The sequence below is a fragment of the Megascapheus bottae genome, chromosome 4, assembly GCF_031878675.1.
Source record: "Megascapheus bottae isolate mThoBot1 chromosome 4, mThoBot2.hap1, whole genome shotgun sequence".
In the NCBI taxonomy this organism is placed as follows: domain Eukaryota; kingdom Metazoa; phylum Chordata; class Mammalia; order Rodentia; family Geomyidae; genus Megascapheus; species Megascapheus bottae.
Window position 1 is genome coordinate 42,348,803 of NC_143512.1, and position 19,555 is coordinate 42,368,357.

The 19,555-nt window shown below is 39.8% G+C and overlaps 1 protein-coding gene and 1 non-coding gene across 4 annotated transcripts in view; both read left to right on the plus strand.

Moving 5' to 3' along the window:
* Mast4 (microtubule associated serine/threonine kinase family member 4) overlaps positions 1 to 19,555 on the plus strand; it is a 415,893-nt gene that overhangs the window by 9,027 nt on the left and 387,311 nt on the right. For all 3 annotated transcript variants that reach the window (XM_090331761.1, XM_090331763.1, XM_090331762.1), the window contains exon 2: positions 18,126 to 18,250. In XM_090331761.1, coding sequence (XP_090187887.1) covers positions 18,126 to 18,250 — 125 coding nt within the window. The remainder of the gene's footprint in view (positions 1 to 18,125; positions 18,251 to 19,555) is intronic.
* Positions 1,385 to 1,489, plus strand: LOC150064342 (U6 spliceosomal RNA). Its single transcript, XR_016535344.1, has one exon. It is a non-coding gene; the product is annotated as a U6 spliceosomal RNA (small nuclear RNA).

Here is a 19,555-nt window from a genome sequence, read left to right on the forward strand (position 1 = left end):
TGGGAATGCAAACTCGTTCAACCACTATGGAAAGCAGTGTGGCAGTGCCTCAAAAGGCTAAACATAGAGCTCCCCTATGACCCAGCAATACCACTACTTGGCATTTACCCAATCATCCAGAAACAAGGACATACTAAATCCACTAGCACAACAATGTTTATTGCAGCACTATTTACCATAGCAAAGATATGGAACCAACCTAGATGTCCCTCAGTTGATGAATGGATCAACAAGATGTGGTATTTGTACACAATGGAATTCTATGCTGCTGTCAGAAAGAACGACATCGCCCCATTTGTTAGGAAATGGAAAGACTTAGAAAAAATCATATTAAGTAAAGTAAGCCAGACTCAAAGGAACACAGGCTCAATGGTTTCCCTCATTTGTCATAATCAGTAGAAACCTTGGGCTCTACTAGCAGAGATTTACAGTAGAGCAAAACCTTGATACATAAGGCCATATAGTATGACGCCAAATGAAAGGATCTCTAGGATATAGAAACAAAAGCCATATAATGAATGATTGTTGTCCTTAAGATACTGTTATCTCTCATCTCTTTTGCTGTCCCTTGGTTATCTCATATTGTTACAGTATCTCACATTGTCATCTGATATATCGGATATAATTGTATTTGGTTATTTGAAATTGGATAGGGAAGCGGGGAAAAAGAAGATGGGGGGAGGGGGGAGGGTAATGGGTACCAAGACATGTGAAAGGGTATCAATGTATGTGAATTAATGCACCTTCTAACTGGCAAATATCATGTAATCCTTTTATTAATTACAATAAAAATATAAAAAAGAACTTGTAAACTTGTATAAATCATTGAGCCAAAAGACATCTTTACTCATTTTTTTTTTGACTCACCAGACCAGCTTTCCTCCCGTGAGAATGTGGCTTTAAGAAGTCTTTAGAATGATTCACTGTCTTTGCAGTGCTCTGGTCAGTTTCTATCCTGGTGATTTTGTTTGGTGTTCAAGTGTTCCACATCTCAGGTGAATACTTTGGTGCTATTTTATAAGTGTGGCACTTTTTTCTTGTCACAGTAGGAAGCTCTCCTGAGACCCAGGCTTAATGGGACACACAGCTGTCAGCTGATTCCGTTAGCAGATGTGGTTCACTCTCCCAGGAGCTGTCTTTAGCTTTTCTCATGCAGATGGCCTGCAATGAACCATTGCTTACTAGGCCCCAGGTCACTTACTGCCCAGGAACTGCCCAGTGGCCATTGCCTTGTCCAAAAGCAGTTAACAGAGCTTTTGCAGAAACCCATGGCTCTACTTCAGGCTTTTGAACCCATGATGACTTCTAAGAGATGATGAGACCAGGCATGATGGAAAAATCATTATGGCCAAAGCCTAGATGAGGATTTAAACAATCAAATGCAGTGCTCGCTTAGGCAGCACATATACTAAAATTGGAACCATACAGAGAAAATTAGCATGGCCCCTGTGCAAGGATGACACAAATCCGTGAAGCATTCTGTATTTTCACTCAAGTTAGAATGGCCATGATCAAGAAATCTAACAACAACAGATGCTGGCGGGGATGTGGCCAAGCGGGATCACTACTACACTGTTGGTGGGAGTGCAGACTTGTTCACCCACTATGGAAAGCAGTATGGCAGTTCCTCAAAAGACTAAACATAGAACTCCCCTATGACCCAGCAATTCCACTACTTGGCATTTACCCAATTATCCAGAAACAAGGACACACTAAAGCCACTAGCACAACGATGTTCGTTGCAACACTAGCAAAGATATGGTACCAACCCAGATGCCCTTCAGTTGATGAGTGGATCACAAGATGTAGTATTTGTATACAATGGAATTCTGTGCTGCTGTCAGAAAGAATGACATCACCCCATTTGTAAACAAATGGAAAGACTTAGAAAAAATCATATTAAGTGAAGTAAGCCAGACTCAAAGGAACACAGGCTCAATGGTTTCCCTCATTTGTCATAATCAGTAGAAACCTTGGGCTCTCCTAGCAGAGATTTACAATGGAGCAAAACCTAGATACATAAGGCCATATAGTATGACGCTAAATGAAAGGACCTCTAGGATATAGAAACAAAAGCCATATAATGAGTGATTGTTGTCCTTAATGTACTATGTTATCTCTCATCTCTTTTGCTGTCCCTTGGTTATCTCATATTGTTACAGTGTTTTACCTTAGTATGTGATACATTGCATATATATATATATATATATGTTTATTTGGTTATTTGAAATAGGATAGGAAAGGGGGGGGGAAACAAGATGAGGGGCATGGAGGGGGGAAGGAAATGGGGACCAAGACATGAGAAAGGGTATCAATGTTTGTAAAGTAATGCACCTTCTATCTGGTGAATATAATGCAACCCTTCTATTAATTACAATAAAATTATATGAAAAAATCAAATGCATTTCACACAAGAGAGATGACTGGATTGTTGGTTTTCTTGAGATATGTGAGAGTGAATCAGGCTTCTCAGATTTAATAGTCTAGTTAGTAATTCTTTGCCTAACAAGGTTCACAAGACTGAAAACACAGTGCTGAGGGCTGGCACAGATGATGTTTTACATAGAAGCCTTGATTTCTCTGAGATTTCTTGAAGTGCCTTTTTTTTTTTTCTAGCAAAAGGTAGGTTGTTCCTTAAGTCACTGATATATAAGACTTCCAGATAATTTTGGCAAGAAAATGCTGTTACCACCAAACTATTTTTGTGTATTGTATTCTATTCTATTATTCTATTGTCTTTATGTATTTTGCCATCTTGGGTTTTTTGATTGGGTGTTGCAGATGTGCCAAATCAAATCTACTAACTGCAGTTCCTCAAAGTCCACCAAAGAAGAGAAGGTCTTATGATCACTTAAATTTTTTAATGACCTGCTATCTGTCTATCTCTACATATTTTTAGTAAGTAGTCTGTTTTTATCCCTTAGGCCAATGAAAATACTTCAGTAAAAAGAAACTAAAAAAATATTTTGAACATTGAGCACAACTCCCATGGCTTGCTCATTTCTTGTATACTAGTATAATTCTACAAATAATGTACAATCAGGTTTGAGGTATTGAAAATTTTTTCCTGAAGAAGTAAATGTTTTGTTGTTGTTTTCAGTGCTTCTTTGAGCTTACTACTTTGATACTATTTGGGACAGGACAGACTGAGCCTGTTTTTTAATCTTGGAAACATTTGCACACTCACTGTTTCTGAAAAGCATGTCTGGAAAGCTTATGTCCTTAGATGTATAGCCTACTAGAGATGAAATGGTTTTAGCTCCTTGTAAGTACAGTTCTCTCTCTCTGTCTCTCTCTCTCTCTCTCTCTTTCTTTCTCATGTGTATCTCTCTATTGTGTGTATCTCTTTGTCATGTACCTCTCTTGTACCTCTCTAATATACATCTCTCTCTCATTTTGTAAGTGGTTAATATGCACGAAGAAACCAAAAAAGGTCAATTAATTAGATTATAGTTAAGGACTTGAAATGTTACTTGAAATCATAGAAACTAGTAGTACTGTTTAGATTTCACATTCATGGTCCTTCAGGTATTTGGGGAGGAGGAGATAAAAGCCAAGGAAGGTAAGAATTTGGTTGGTGGTACCAGTGTCTGCCACTCTGGAACCCATTCTGGTGACATTTTCTTATTGTGTGCAATCAAATTGCCGTGGCGCCACCGTGTGGCAATGCATGGGAGGTGCTGATTGTTCAGTGTTAAAATCAGCCATACCCTAAGCAAATCCTGCATAAGTCAGGAAGAGAACAGGATGTACAAACTGGACCTAATGGAGTTAAAAGACAGGAAAAAAATGACATGACTGGATGGAGATACATCTTTACATCTTCTGTTACTGCCTCCGGGTTCAAGGGGGAGGATTATGAAGTGGAGATCTGGATTTCTGGCCACAAGTCAGCTTGTACGTTTTCATAGATTCATTACTGATTTTCATTTCCCTTGTTTATGAAGCTGGTGAGCAAAATCATGTCTTATTTCATGTTATATTGCTATAGCAGAGTACCTAGGATTATGTGACTGATAAAGAAAACAAAGTCCTTTTTTTTATTATTGTGGTTTGGGGGCAGCAGCATCGCTTGGTCTCTGGCCAGGGCCTTTTTGGCATCAGAATATAATATAAAGCAAACACATGTGGAAGGCATACTTGTGGAGTGGATGAGGGAGGGGGAAGGGGTCAAAGGAACCATGTTCATTGTGTAAAACAACCACTTGAAGTAAGTAAACCTGTCCTACCAGACCTAACTCACTTCTTCAAGACCTAGCTCCTGTGATGCCTAAGAGGGGTCTCAGAGTTCTTAACATTACATTGGGAATCAAGGACTAGCATGTACATTTTGCAGGGACAAGCCACAGCACATGCTGGACTGCAAATGTCCTTTTGAGCTTGAGCAGTCATTTTCATTTCTAGACTGGCAGAGAATGGGCTTGCTTCATATCTTCTCACCTGCCGGATCTCAACTGGACCCTACCTCCATGTCCTTCGCTTACTTTCTCCTGGCTGTGCCAGGTGGCCACCTTCTCTCCTGGCAGAGTATGCCAGGGTCCTGTCCCTGCCCTCTGATTCTGAGTATGCTGGACCATTCATCATGTACTTAACCCCATTTTCAGAGGCCAGTCAAAGCCACTGGGGATGTAGGAGTTTGGTTGTATTTTTTTTAACTCTCCCCAGACGAAAACTGGAGATGCTGCTGACTTGGTATCAGCTCCCCAGGAAGAAGAGGCAGGTGAAAAATGCAAATGCTACCAACTGGGAAGTTTAAAAATGTATAAAAATTAGTGTTTCTGATATATTAATGACTCTGGTGGTGGTAGCCAACATTTGTCATTGTCACGTTCCATTGTCATTCAAGTGCTTCATCAGCGCCTACTGTCAAGTCTAAATTAATGTTCTCATGTCTGCCTCGCCAGATAATTTCTCTGCTCTCTGGCAATCCTGTCTTAAGCACCTGTGTCAAACCTGGCCCTGAAAGGAGGTTGGAGGGGAAGTCCATTCTTTGCTTTTAACTCCAGCCTGCCTTGCTTGTGGTGGGGCAAACTCGCTAGAGTGAGAATAATGTAGTTCCAACGTGTATCTTCTTTTCTCAGTGAGAGCACAGGCAGAGTCATGCTGTGGTTTTGAATGTGCTCACTTCAGAATCCCCAGGTTGCTACTGTGACACTAGTAACAGGTGAGGCCTCTCTGTGGCAATTAGACCACAAGGCCTGCTCCATCATGAATGGATCAGAAGCTCAGACCACCTTAGCCTGCTTGCCTTCCTCACATAATGCAGTAAGTCACCCTCACCAGGCCAAATGCTGCCTTTTTAAAGAAAATTTTGGACTTCACCAGTTTCCAAGTGAGGACTGAATCTTCTTTCTTTATAAATTACTCAGCCTCGGGTACTTTGTGATAGCTGTTCACATGGCCTAAGAAACAGTAACCATTATAAAATACGAATGCTGTACCAAATTCAACTCCAAGGATGTTACTTATGGTATTGGAAATCTCAGCTTGCCAGTGCTTGTAAGCCAGACGCACATACCTATGTTAGCTAATACCCATGGCCACTTGTGTGTTTACATGTATGTATGCATTGCCCTGCTTGTCCAGTTTTTACTTACGAGTTCTTCCATGTATGAAGGACCTCACTTACTCTGGGGGACAATAAGAATTATGAATGTCATTGCCCTTTTATGAAAGTCTATGAAATAAATCCCAGATGTCATAGCAAGGAAAAAGTTTAGATGGAACTGATAAAGTTGAATTCTCTCTTTTTGTTAAATGTGAGAGGTGGGTCACCCAAGTTTCCATTTTTGCTTTGGTTGACAGGAATCTTCATGTACACAGTTTTGTTTTGTTTTGTTTTTTTCTATTTTGCTAATCTTGACTACACAGATATATGTTAACAGCATTAAAAAAAATCAAAGCTGAGGCTAGTGACTCACACCTATAATCCTAGCTATTCAGGAGGTTGAGATCTGAGGATCATGGTTTAAAACCAGTCTAGGCAGACAAATCCAAAAGACTGTCATCTCCAATTAAACAGCTAAACAAAATCAAACCAAACACAAAAGAAGATAAAACAGAAGTGGAGTTGTAGCTCAAGTGGTAGAGCACCTACTTTCAGTGGAAAAAGTCAAGCAAAAGCATGAAGTTCTGAGTTCAAGCCTTAGTACCCAGCATGAAAGAAAAGAAAAGGAATACATTGTACAGACATCTAGGCAGCGAAGGGCGGTGGCGTGTACTTAGGTATATAAAGGGGAGATGAGGCAGTGATCTCTATTTAGTACTGGTGGTTGAACTCAGGGCATCATGTATTCTAGGCAAATGCTTTGCTACTTGAGCTACACTCCTAGCTCTTTGGGGATTTGTTTTGTTTGTTTGATTTTTTTTTTTGCCAGAATTGGCAAATCCTCCAAAAAACTGGCAGACCCTCCAAAATGCCCTTTAAGTACTCATTGCTTCATTCACGTTCTATGATTCTGGGGTTGGAGGTATAACAGCAGCGTAGTGCTTGCCTAGCATGTGTAAGGCCCTGGGTTTAATTGCAAGCCCTGCAAAGTAAAACAGCACTGGTCCAAATACTTTTATGCTAATTTTGCTGACTCTTCTCCTTTCTCTCTCCTGATAACTGTCTTTCCATAGTGTCTTTTCCTTTTTCCTTTATTTTATAGTTTTAGGATTTGAACTTTATTTCAGATAAATAAGATGTTGGCACATATATATGTATATATATGAACATATGTATCCAAGGCAATATTTGGGATCTACAAGTACAAAAATGCAAATATATTTAAATTCACGTTTGTTTAGGCATCCTCTCCTATTTGTAAATACTAGACTAGCTCAGTGTCAGACAGGATTACTACACAGCATGGATGACAAAGATCTCAAGACCTTTCACACTGACAGTAGAACAGAATCTTTTTCAGTGTTGATTTTTCCCTCAGGCTCATTAGTAACACTGGAATCAGGACTGTCTTGGGAAAACAGGAAACACATCTGATGCTTGCTTGGTCTACTCTTTGGAGTGTGAGTCTGTGCATATTCCCTGTTATGGTGTCTTCACCAGTTGTGGTGCTCTCTGTGGATTCAGATAATGGGAGATTAAATACATAAAAGGGATTGGCTGAAAGAAAATGAACAAGACTTCAAGCTTGAGAGATGACCATTTGGAGGTTGATTGCATGGGCCAAATGGCGAACTTCTTTCATCTCCATCTACTGATTTCCCCATAAGCATGGTTGAGTTCTCTAAAAAGGAATCTTAAGGAGCAAAGTGAAACTGCTACTGTAAAATAAGAGGCACCGACCTTGAAGTTCCTGTCTATTTATTGTCATCTGAGCTTTCAGACATAGTCAGTGGCCAAGTAACAGACCAGAAATGGAAAGGCTGAGTTCCCAGCCTCCCACTCACTGTTCACTTTCAGGCCATTACAATAGTGATCATGGCTTTGAGTTTTCTCTCCTTATGTTCATTGGTATGAGGTATTTTTATTTTGTAAAGTGCTTAGGTACTTGTCAGGATTTAATTCAGGTTATGAGTTTTATAGCTTGGATACCAGTGTTCTCTTGACCTTCTTGCTTTCCAACAGGTGGGGTGGGCATTAGTTCACTTTGCTGGTAAAGGAAGAGGGAGAGGAAGTTATGCAATGCCCACAGAATCCTCTACCCAGACATTAGGGACTTGCTCTTTACAAGCTGTAGATGGAAAAGAGGAGCCATGGCTCAAGTGATAGAGCGTCAACTTTGAGGAAAAGCCAAGCAGGAATGTGAGGCCCTGAGTTAAAGCTCTACCACTGACATATGTGTACAGAAACAATGGCTAAGATCTATCTATTTCTGAAGGAATATTTTATGGTTACATTTTAGACTTTTTGTTTATTTGTTATTATTCTGAGACAAATAGGAAATATATTTCAATATTCTAGGCAATACAGAACTGAAAAAGAGTGGGAAATTGTGATTCCTAGGAGGTAGAACAGAGACATTAATAAGTGATTGTGTAAAAAGTGGGCTACAGGGGCAGATTATATCATCCTAGTGGGTGGAGAGTTTGCATTATAGCACAGCATAAGAAGCAGGTGTCACGGTGCACATGTGCATCATGCATAGAAGGCACATGGTGAAGGTAGCACCCCTGGCTATCGCCTCTTTACTAATGACATCCAAGTGGATAAGATGTTTGAGAGAGGGAACTGACCTACCACTGAGCACAAATTGTGTGTTCACACTGTGCTATACTTTTTTTTAATCTAATTTCATTATAACTAGAAAGGAGGGGCGAAATAGGGTGCTTAGCGAAGCAAATTTTGTTTGTCCATGGCTCCCTAGCTAATCAATGGGGAAGCTGGATACAGACCTGGGTCTGGTTGCTTTCTCTCCCTGTGCTCCTGAAGACAGCTTGTGAATGGAGAAAAAAAGTCAGTGCTTCCCAGCAGGCATGCTGCTGGAGAGAACTTGATCCAGTTAGAATGTGATACAAGAATGATCATCAGCGGACAAAGAGGGGATAATAGGTCAGTGTTTCCACCAGCCATTCTGTTTGCCCCTGGGTATAATAGGCTCTTTATTTACATATTCAGTTAGTTCTTAGAATCACCTCATGTGATGTCCATCATCAGCATTTTGCAGACTACTTACAGGAAAGGAAGGCATAGGAGATTGAGGATCCCTGCAGAGTTCACACAGCTACTGCACAGTCAGTGATTTAAATTAGAATTTGAACCTGGACTGGAAATCAATGGTGTATTTTCTGAGTTCAGAAAATACAGGATCAGGAGGTGGCTTTGAATGCACATAGAATGGAGTGACATGTTAGCAACAAAGGCAGTATATGGAGCCGAGAGATCTTAATGTGACTCAGAGGTGAGGGGAGATGGCCCCTGGTCAGTCCTGGGCTTAAGCTCAGGGCCAGAGCACTGTCCTTGGATTTTTCTCAAGGCTAGAACTCTACCACTTGAGCCTCAGCAACACTTCTGGCTTTTTCTAATTATATGGTACCAAGGAATCGAACCCGGGTCTTCGTGCGTGCTAGGCAAGCATTCTAGCACTAGGCCAAACTCCCTGCCCCTGATGGTCATTTTGAAGAGAAGGAGGCATGGTTCTCTGGGAGGTGTCAGACAGGTATGAAGAAAGACAGTATGGACAGGGAATAAGAAGAAGAAGGGGGAGGAGGAAACAAGTCCCTGACCAGCTTCACATAGTCACAAGAGAAAAAAATGGTTCTATTTATTTGCCTTTTCCTTCCATATATCTTGCCAGCAGCATCCATCAATATTTGTCATTTCCCAAGGGGCTTAGACATGTCTAGCAATTCATTCTACTGAATTATATTTCAATACACGAATGGAGGGAGACCGGATTGCAGATGTTAACTCTGACCCCTGCCCACCGTCACTTAGACACTGCCACCCACACCCAGCTCTTGGTGCCTGCATGCAGACACACATTCATTCCTAGCAACACCACTGCTGGCAGCCTTGTTATCATGTTCTCTTTGCAGCAGAGTCTATTGAATACTGCTTTTTAAGGTTGTCACACTTGCCTTTGGTGAGGGCCAACCATTATTTTATTTTTAAAAAAAATAATAACTTTAAATCCATACGCATGCCCCTCCCCCCCGGAGGAAGGATCTTGGGTGGTCTGGATGAAGTGGGACTTGCTGACAGCCAGGCTGGCTTGTCATTGCAGAACGGGAGAATTTGCTGGGTGCTGGTCCAAACTGCAGTTCTGTACTTAAAATAATGGAAATATTACAGCAGACTCTGTCACATACATGAACTGCAGGGTTCTTTACACGGGGTTGAGGCTCCGCTTCGAACTTTTCTTGTGTGCATAAACACATTACATTTTTTAGAAAGGTTAGAACAGCAGCTCTATATAGGATTCGGTGAACGTCAGCACTCCAGTCACAGCTCTACTGGTTTCTCAGGTTCTACTTATCTGTGCCAGTGAGAAGAATGCATTGAGAATATCGCAGGTGCTGTCTGAGTTGTAGTCTTTCTTTTTCAGTGGGGACCGGAAATTGGAAGGCAGGTCCTCATGTGAGTGGGAAGATGAAGAGAACCCTGTGCATATGCTGTAGCACTGTTGAAGCTGCATGACCATGCAGGGCCCAGTGTTAAGGCGGAGGCAGTGGGCCAGAGAAGTTGAGCCTATGGATGATGCTGGAAGTTCTGCATAGGACACTGGACAACTGAGGGGCGTCTGGGTTGGTTCCTTATCTTCGCTATGTTAAATAGTGCTGCAGTGAACATTGTTGTGCTAGTGGTTTTAGTATGTCCTTGTTTCTGGACCAATGGGTAAATGCCCAGTAGTGGAATTGCTGGGTCATAGGGGAACTCTATGTTTAGCCTTTTGTGGAAACGCCATACTGCTTCCACAGTGGCTGAACGAGTTTACAATCCCACCAACAGTGTAGTAGTGATCCCTCCTATCCACATCCCCTCCAGCATCTCTTGTTGTTGGATTTCTTGATGATGGCCATTCTAACTGGAGTGAGGTGGAATGTCAGAGTTGTTTTGATTTGTATTTCTTTATGGCCAGAGATGTCAAGCATTTCTTGTGTCTATAGGCCATTCTTATTTCTTCTTCAGAATAGTCTCTCTTTAACAAGATGTGGTATTTATACACAATGGAATTCTATGCTGCCATCAGAAAGAATGACATCGCCCCATTTGTAATGAAAAGAGTTGGAAAAAAATCATATTAAGTGAAGTAAGCCAGACCCAAAGGAACTTATGCTCAAAAGTTTCCCTCATCTGTAATAATTAGTACACATTTAGAACTCTCCTAGCAGAGGATTACGATAGCTCAAACGCTAGATACATAAGGCCATGTAGGATGAAGCTAAATTAATGGACCTCCAGGACATGGAAACAAGCTTAATTATGAGTGACTGTTATTCTTTATGTATAATGTTTTTCTTTCTTCTCTGTGTTGCCCTTTAGTTAATCTCATATTGTTACAGTATCCCACTTTGTTACCTGGTATATTATATAGATGTTTACTTGTTTATTTGAAATAGGAGGGGAAAAATGAGGGGAGGGAGTAGGGGGAGAAAGTGGGGACAAAAATATAAGAAGGGATATCAATGTGTGTGAAGTAATGTACCCTCGATCTGGTGAATATAACTGTAACCCCTCTAATACATTGAAATAGAAAAATTATAATAATAAAAAAGAATTCACTTCCCCTGACTTGTAAGAGATTTGAAGGGTGTGAATGCTTAAGTATAGTTTTCAACAAGAGGTTTTAATGTAGATTCCTGTGGATATATTTTGGACCAGAAGGATCCCCTTAGTTTGTCCTCAGTGAAATGAAGAAGATTTGGCTAAGCAAAAGTGGATCTTTATTCTCTTTTTGTGCCAATGTTAGAGCGATGTTTCCTTCCAGGATAGCAGTGAGTGTGGGAGATTCAGTGGATGCTGAGGTAAGCAGCAAGCTATTAGCCCAAACCTATAAACTTACATTCCTATAGAGATGGAGGCTGAGAGGATGAGATATCCCAGCAGAACAACAGCCCAACTCACTTTACATGACATTGGGGTACTGACCTTCCCCCAAACCTTACCCACTATAGCTTCTCTTGGTTTCTGGTTAGTACCTGCGAGGAATATAAAACCTTTTCCATAGTGTGATATATAAATAAGAGTAAAAGTTATATTGAAGCTGTGCTTTCTTTTTTTAATAGCTTATTTTCCTTTTGATGTCCTGCTTGTAGGTCAAGACAAATAACTCCAAATGTAAGAGTATAACATGTATACAGTATTTCAGGTGGTATGCAATTTTTTTTTCAATGGAAGCTTTCAAATCTGGTCAGATGCCATAGTTCCTTGTAATCAAGTAGATCTCCAAAGGCTATATTTAGTTCTCTATATGGCCAGCCTACTCAAATTACTGCTGACTTTATGCTTTCTTATTTCAGAGGGGTAGTTACACCTTTGGAGTGACTCTGAAAGCATGTATTTCATGTCTGGAGTATGCATTTTTGAAATTCCTGCTTGTTTCTTGGAATCCAGGGAAAAATCACACTCCAGGAAAGATCACAAGTAGCTAGATAGAGCCTGGGCATAATCTGTATCTAAGCTCTGTAATCTACTTATTTTCATGTATCACCAAAGAAGACTGAGGGACTTACAATCCTCACTCTCTTAGCTAGAGTCTCCATGGCCAACAGAGTTGCAGTAAGCTTTGTAAAAACTCTGAACAAGCTGGGCACTGGTGGCTCATGCCTGTAAATCCTAACTACTCAGGAGGCTGAATTCTGAGAACCATGGCTCAAAGTCAGTGCCACCAGGCAGGGAAGTCGGTGAGACTCTTAACTCCAACAAACTACTCAGAAAAAGCCAAAAGTGGGGCTACTAGTGATAGAATGCTAACCTAAAGCAAAGGAAGCTCAGGAACAATACCCAAACTTTGTACCAGGAGTGGTGCACACACGTACACAAATTCTCTAAACTCTTCATACCTTTGGGATGGAAATCTGACAGAGTCTTGCCACTTTTCTATTTATTGCCTCCAGATTTCTAGTTGTATCTGGTAGAAAATATTTAATAAATATCTTAATGATGTTTTTGAAACATGTATCCATGAGCACAGAGCTGATCAAAGTTCAAGTTGTAGCAAGCAGCTCCATTCGGTATTAAAGTAGAACAAGCAGATTGTGGGGCAAGCTCACCTCTCATATGACAAACTGGAAATGGGATTATCCATTAATTTCCACCCTGTGCAGCTGAATAATGCTGTTGACAGATGCTAATTTTCTTAAATTGTAGGCAGCAAATGATGCATGAATATAACAGCAACCCACTTTCTAGAGGCTCTTGGTAGTCGTCAGAAAGCGAGTTTATATGAAGTCTGATGTAATCACGACCAGCTATAGCACTGTACCTTCTAATGACTGCCTTAAACCCATCTGTTTTCCTCTTCTCCCATTAACACTAATAGGGATGTAGGCAGAAATAAAATATTCCCATGTGTTATATTAACAGACCCTCCAATTTGTCACATTCCCGTGACTCCTTAGGGCCTTCACAAGAATAACAACATTGAAGATCTAACCTACCTTAGACCATAAACTGTACTAATACACTATAGATATATTTATTATTTTCCCAGTGGCTTAACAAAATTTGACTTCCTTGCTCACTTTAGAACTTAATGTGTGTTTTTAAAGCTTACTTGATTATTAATTTGATAGTATATTTTCTAGTTTATATTTTGCAACAACCCTGTTACCTTACCTCTGCTTTATAGGTAAGGGAGCTGCAGCCTAGAAAAGTGGATGAAAGCGACAAAATCCATTTTGAAGTTGCAGAACTGGAACTTGGAATTAGTTAGACTGAGAGAATGTAAAGCAGATATGTGGGCTAAAGCTGGATCAGTTTGCTAGAGTTATTGTTTCTTTGGGGCTAGGTATGCTGAGGGAGCAGAGGAATTACAGACATATTTTTGATTTTTTTTAATGAATGCCAGTATTTGCAGTACCCATTAGTTGTTGGGCACAATTAAGGTATTTTTATGAATGTAAGGTGTACATTGGGGTATCTGTTTTACATTCAGGGTTAGGGCTAGGCACATCCTTATGGTTAGGGTTAAGATTTGGACAAAGGTAGTATATTAGGTCAAACTGAAAGTGGATTTTTAAAAATTACTTTTATTTATTTTTTCTGTTTCGGCCAGTCCTGGGCTGGAGCTCAAGGCCTGAGCACTGTCCTTGAACTTTCTCAAGGTTAGAGCTCTACCACTTGAGCATCAGCACCACTTCTGGCTTTTTCTATGTATGTGGTACCGAGGAATCGAATTCTGGTCTTTGTGCATGCTAGGCAAGCACTCTACCAGTAGGCCAAATTCCTGGCCCCTGAAAGTGTTTTGTTTTGTTTTGTCGGTCATGGGGCTTGAACTCTGAGCCTGGGCGCTGTTCCTGAGCACTTCAGCTCAAGGCTACCACCCTACCCCTGGAGTCACAGCACCACTTCCCATTTTCTAGAGGTTAATTGGAGATTAGAATCTCAGGTTCTTTAGTGCCCCGGCTGGCTTTGAACCATGATTGTCAGATCTCAGCCTCCTGAGTAGCTAGGATTACAGGCGTGAGCCACTGTGCCCAGTGTCATTATTTATTGTTTAATGTGATGTACAAAGGAATGACCATTACATGAGACAAGTGATGAGTACACGTTCTTTTGTACAATGTCTTTCTTTCCCTCCTCCCTCTATCCTAGCTCCTCCTTCCGTCTCTACCCATGAGTTGTATAGTTCATTTTTATCCATGCCCAGTGAGCTCCACAACTGCACACTTTTCCCTTTGAGTTTTGTGCCCCCCTCCCACAGATATACACATCAATACACCATGCATAAAGAAAAGACAGAATCTTCAAAATATAAATATTGAAAAAAATAATGCTTCCATCTTGTTAAAGCTCAGGGGCTATCTGAATTAAGTACAGACCACTTGTACAATGTTTTGTTCAAACTCACTATCAAGTTTATTAATTTGTTGCCATATCATGTCCAGATCCAATCCTGATAATGAGATCAAAGATATATATATAATATAAAAATATGTAAATTCATATGCCATACAAATTTATACACAATAATATTTTATAATTTATATAATATATAATCTTATAAATTATATATTTATTGTTGTACTACTCACAATAGCCAAGTTAAGGAAACAACTCAGTGTACTACAGTAGATCAGTGGGTCCAAAATATGTAGAACTTATTCATAATGGAATTTTACAGTCATTAGAAAGAACAGTATTATGTTATTTGCAAGGAAATGGATGAACATAGAACAAATCATGTTAGGTGAAGTAAGCTAAGCTTAGAGAGAAAAATGGCCCATGTTTTCTCTTATATGAGGAAGGTAGATCTAAAATACTGGGACATGATAAATTATACAGGACTCTAGGCATTCACATTCAATGAGAACAAAGCATAGTCTTTGGGGAGGAGCACAAAGGTGCAATGCCTATGTGTCTCTGATCATATAAAATAATATTTATCAAAGTGAACTCCAAGAAATAGAAACAAAACATTCTTTCCTTTGCTGTTTTTGTTTAGTTTTCCTTTTTGCCTTGTTTATCTGTCTTTGGTAGGATGGGGGGATATAGAAATGGAGGGGAAAAGGTAACCAAATGTGCCACTGGTACTCACTAGACACTGTGTTGAAAATGCACTCACTATACAGCTTGTGGATAGGGATGCAAGGGAAAAACTGGGAGAGAACACAGAAATGACACTGTCCAAAAAGAGCTGTGCTCATTACATGACTTATAAAATGGTAACCTCTCTGAATGTCACCTTTGTAACAACAGTAAAAATATTGAATTAAACTATTGGTAGGATTCCCTTACCCTACCCACCCAAATGGGTGCATTCAGATTACTGAGTGGTCTTCCATATTGCTATCAAGTGATGTTCTTCAGGTGGAATTGTTTCTGTGTTAAACCATTCATTCATGCAATTCCAATGCTGCTTTCCTAAACACAGTCTGTGGCTTTCCTGCTTTTCTTCATTAATATTCTGCTTCTGAACCAAGGCAGGCAAGATTTCCCAAAGCCCCCAGTAGTCCAGCTTGTAGTTCACACAAAATGACACAAGGGAAAAAAATTGAAATCTTACACTTAAAAATGTAACATTCTTTGTCCAAGTTTATGTCCAGATGTTTTCAAGATGGTGATCAGAATCACAGAGGAGAATCAGTTATATTTGAGCTTTCAATGGCAGTGTTCACATTCTAATTAATTGACAGTTGTTATGTATATTTGCTTGAAAGAGGTCGTAATCTAATATGTGGTGACAATAGTATGGTCCTATTTTTACAAGAAAATACAGGTTGTAGAAAGAAAGCCTGCGGGGCTGGGAGTTTGTCCTAGTGATAGAGAGTTTGCCTAGCATGCACAAAGACCTGTGTTCAATTCCTTGGTACCACATACATAGAAAAAGCTGGAAATGGTGCTGATGCTCAAGTGGTAGAGTTCTAGCTTTGAGAAAGCCCAAGGACAATGCTCAGGCTCTAGGTTCAAGACCCAGGACCAACAATAAAGTAAAAAAAAAAGAAGGAAAGCAAGCACACAAGCAAGCAAGCCTGAAGGAAAATCATGAAATGCTCACAATGATTTTCTCTGGCACTATAATACCTGAATTCTTTCTTTGTGTGTATATATTATAAATTTTCTATGTTTGAATGAAAAATAAAACCAACTAATATATTCTTTTCATTTTTTAAACAGTGTTATGACTAAATATCTAAAATTTCCTGAATGCCTAACTCCTAACAACCCTACATAGTCATTCTTTCAGCTTAATTTTAGAGATGGAACAAACAAAGCCAAGAGATATTGACCAACTATCTTTCTCATTGTCCTCAGCCATAGGATATGATTTCTAAAGCAGGTCTAATTTTATTCCAGATTCTAATTTTATGTCACTGTATGAGAATGAAAGATCAATTTGAACAAAATGTAAAGTCTCTATCCCTCTGTACTTAAAATATGGCATAATGATAGAAATGACATAATGGTATACTTTATAATAACAACAAACTAGTGAATATGTCGCAGATATACTTGTTAAGTGTCTGCTGTGGGGAAGAACAAGGAGATGTTACCTGCTGCTGTCCTCCAGCCATGCATGCTGCAATCGCCCAGGATTCTGGAGAGAAATAAGATGGGAGTCCTCACACATGTGACCCTCAAATGTGATTCTTTTTATTGTCCCCGAGGTTTCTTGGAAGGGTATGTCCACTCGTCCTTTCATCATTTAGTAATAGCCAGTCATTGTCCTACTATCGGAGTAAGGCAGATCAAAATCAGACATGGGCTTTCTTCCATATAAATATGACAGGAGTACTTAAAAGCTGACTTGCTTAGGAGCTGTGGCTCCTTACTTGGATCCACAAGTTTATAATTGAAGGCAGGCTATAAGCTGAACATCCAAGCCTCCACTTTGTATCTGTGTATTATCTCCTGCAGCCACCTTACAATCCAGGAGAGAAATGATTGATAATTATGCATTACCCATCTTCCATGCTGGGAAGCCCCAGGTGAAAATGTTCTTTTCTCAATGAAATGAGGAAATTATCTCCCCACCATCCATTTTCTCTAACCACTGGGAAGGAGTAAGTCCCTGTCAACTTAAGACTATGGATTTGTGGATATGGTACCAGTAAATGAGATCAGACCTAAGGTCAATATCTAATCTAGACATACACTTTGTCATATACCTGGAAACTGAGTTCCTGAGCTCCTTTATATATTAGATATTCTTAGGAGTAGAATCTTAGCTTTGAGGTAGTATCCTCATTTTACCTATCAAAATTAATAAACCTTTTCTTTAAAACCCTTCTCTTATTATTTGTGCATTGGCATTGAGTTTGGGGAACCAAAGTTTGGTAACAAATATTTTTGGCTACCCTAATTCTCCTTGAAGTTAGAACAACTATGACGATTCTGACATAGTTCCTATACCTAGAAAGTAGCAGTGTGAATCGGTTCAGTTGTTTGACTTTAAAAAGCATATGTGTGTATATATTGAGTTCAAGGTGGATGGAAATTGTGCAGTGAACCTGGACTGACATTGATGTCCTGATTTATGCAAATGGCTTCCATTATGTATGCGGTGGGCACGGTTGGATGGTTACCTGCATTTTAGAGAGAGAAGCTAGGGAAAGGGACATCAAGCTCTATTTCACCTTGGGAGAATTTACCATTTCCTTTTGCTGGTCATGGGCTCCACTTTGTAGACTCTTCTTGTTTGTTCCTAGATCATTTTCTATAATAGATTTTTTTCCAGGAACATTTATTAATACATACACTTATTACTGTGACACAATGATTTGGGAACTTGCATGTCTCCTGGATGCATTCCAGTGGAGTAGGCAGGTGGAAAAACCACCTAATTCTATCCTGAGAAGCCCCATTCATAGGAGATAAAGAGATTTCCCTGGGTGTTTGTCGACAGTTAGAACCTACCAGTGAATCTCTTAATTTAAATTACACCCCCCCAATTGCTATTAATCAGTGTCACTACTGAGTAATAATATAGAAGAGAGATGGCTAGTAAAAGACTCAACATTGTCACAGAACTACCGTCATTTGTATACCACTTACATTGGCTTGTCTTTCACCCCAACAGGAAGGTACCTTCTTCCAAATTCAGTAGCCGGACAGGCATGGCCAGCCACGGCAGAGACCTCCAACCTCGTGCGTATGCGAAGCCAGGCCCTGGGCCAGTCGGCACCCTCACTTACTGCTAGCCTGGTGAGTACTTGATGTGTGGCTCTGAGTTGCTCTAACTCATTGTCTCCCTGGACACATTTTATTAAGTGCTGCTAGATTTAAACCTACCCACATACAGCATTCAGTTCAGATTGAAAACATGAAGTTACTTGATTTCAATGTGCTAATTTCTACCCTTTCTTGACAAGTTAGGAATATTTCTACTTTTTTGTCTGCCCTTTCCCTCAAGGAAGTGAAAACATTTGTAATATCTTTCTTTAAAGAAGAATTTTTTTATTTTGTCTAGATTCAATTAAATAAGTCTGCCTTGATATCTGTGTGTACAGTGTGTACATATATATGAGCATAAATACATACATCATTTTTTAAATTATTTGAGATTATGCTGTATATCTGTCATAGTCCCTCATTGTCATCTTTGTCAACTTGAGTAAATAGGAGATTCAATCCTATTATCTACTCTGCCATCTGTATTTCTATTTCATCAATAGGCTGGGTTCAGTCTCTATAGGATACAGCCTGGGATCATTTGTTGCATTTATTGTCCATTTCTTTCATCTTTTTTTAGTTTCAGAGGCTGCTATCACCTTCTTTTGTCTTTTATGATATCAACAATTTTACAGGTGATTATATGTATATTAACAGAATATTTTTCATATTACATTTACCTGCTGTTTTTCCATGATGGGACCCAGGCTTTTGCATTCCAGATCAGATTCAGGCTTTGGTGCTGTCCTCCGGGCCTGGTGTTTGTAGGTTCCTGATGTCCACCTGCCTCTCACTGTCATGTTTGTTTTCATTATTTAGCTAAGATGTCACTCAAATTTTCTACTATACATGTAACTTTTTCTCTTGAGTTTATAAACAATCTCTGGGTTGGGGGCAGTGCTTACCAGTTATTTAAACGTGCCTCTCATCAAACATTTCCCCCAAATTTAGCAACTGTTGGTGAGGCTTGCTAGGGTCATTCTTCTTCCCGATGGTAAAAATGGTGAGGGCTAGGAGTTACCTCAGTGACAGAGTACTTCCTAGCTTGTGGATCCTGAGCTTCCTGGCTCAGGATTAGATTCCCCCTGCACCACCAAAAATTAAAATTACAATATAAAACAAGTATTTCCCAACACTGATAACCTTCCCATTTGCTAGTTGGCACATAAGTATTCGTGTATTTGTTAGCCACATTTCTCCCTCCCTGCCCTCTCTCTGCTGCCCCCTCTCAGTGGATTCTTTCTTTTTAACTATGAAGCTCGCCCACCTTATGTTTCCACTTTAACCTTTCACTCAACTTAAAAGTAACTTACAAGTTACTTTTGCATTGGTGTTAGA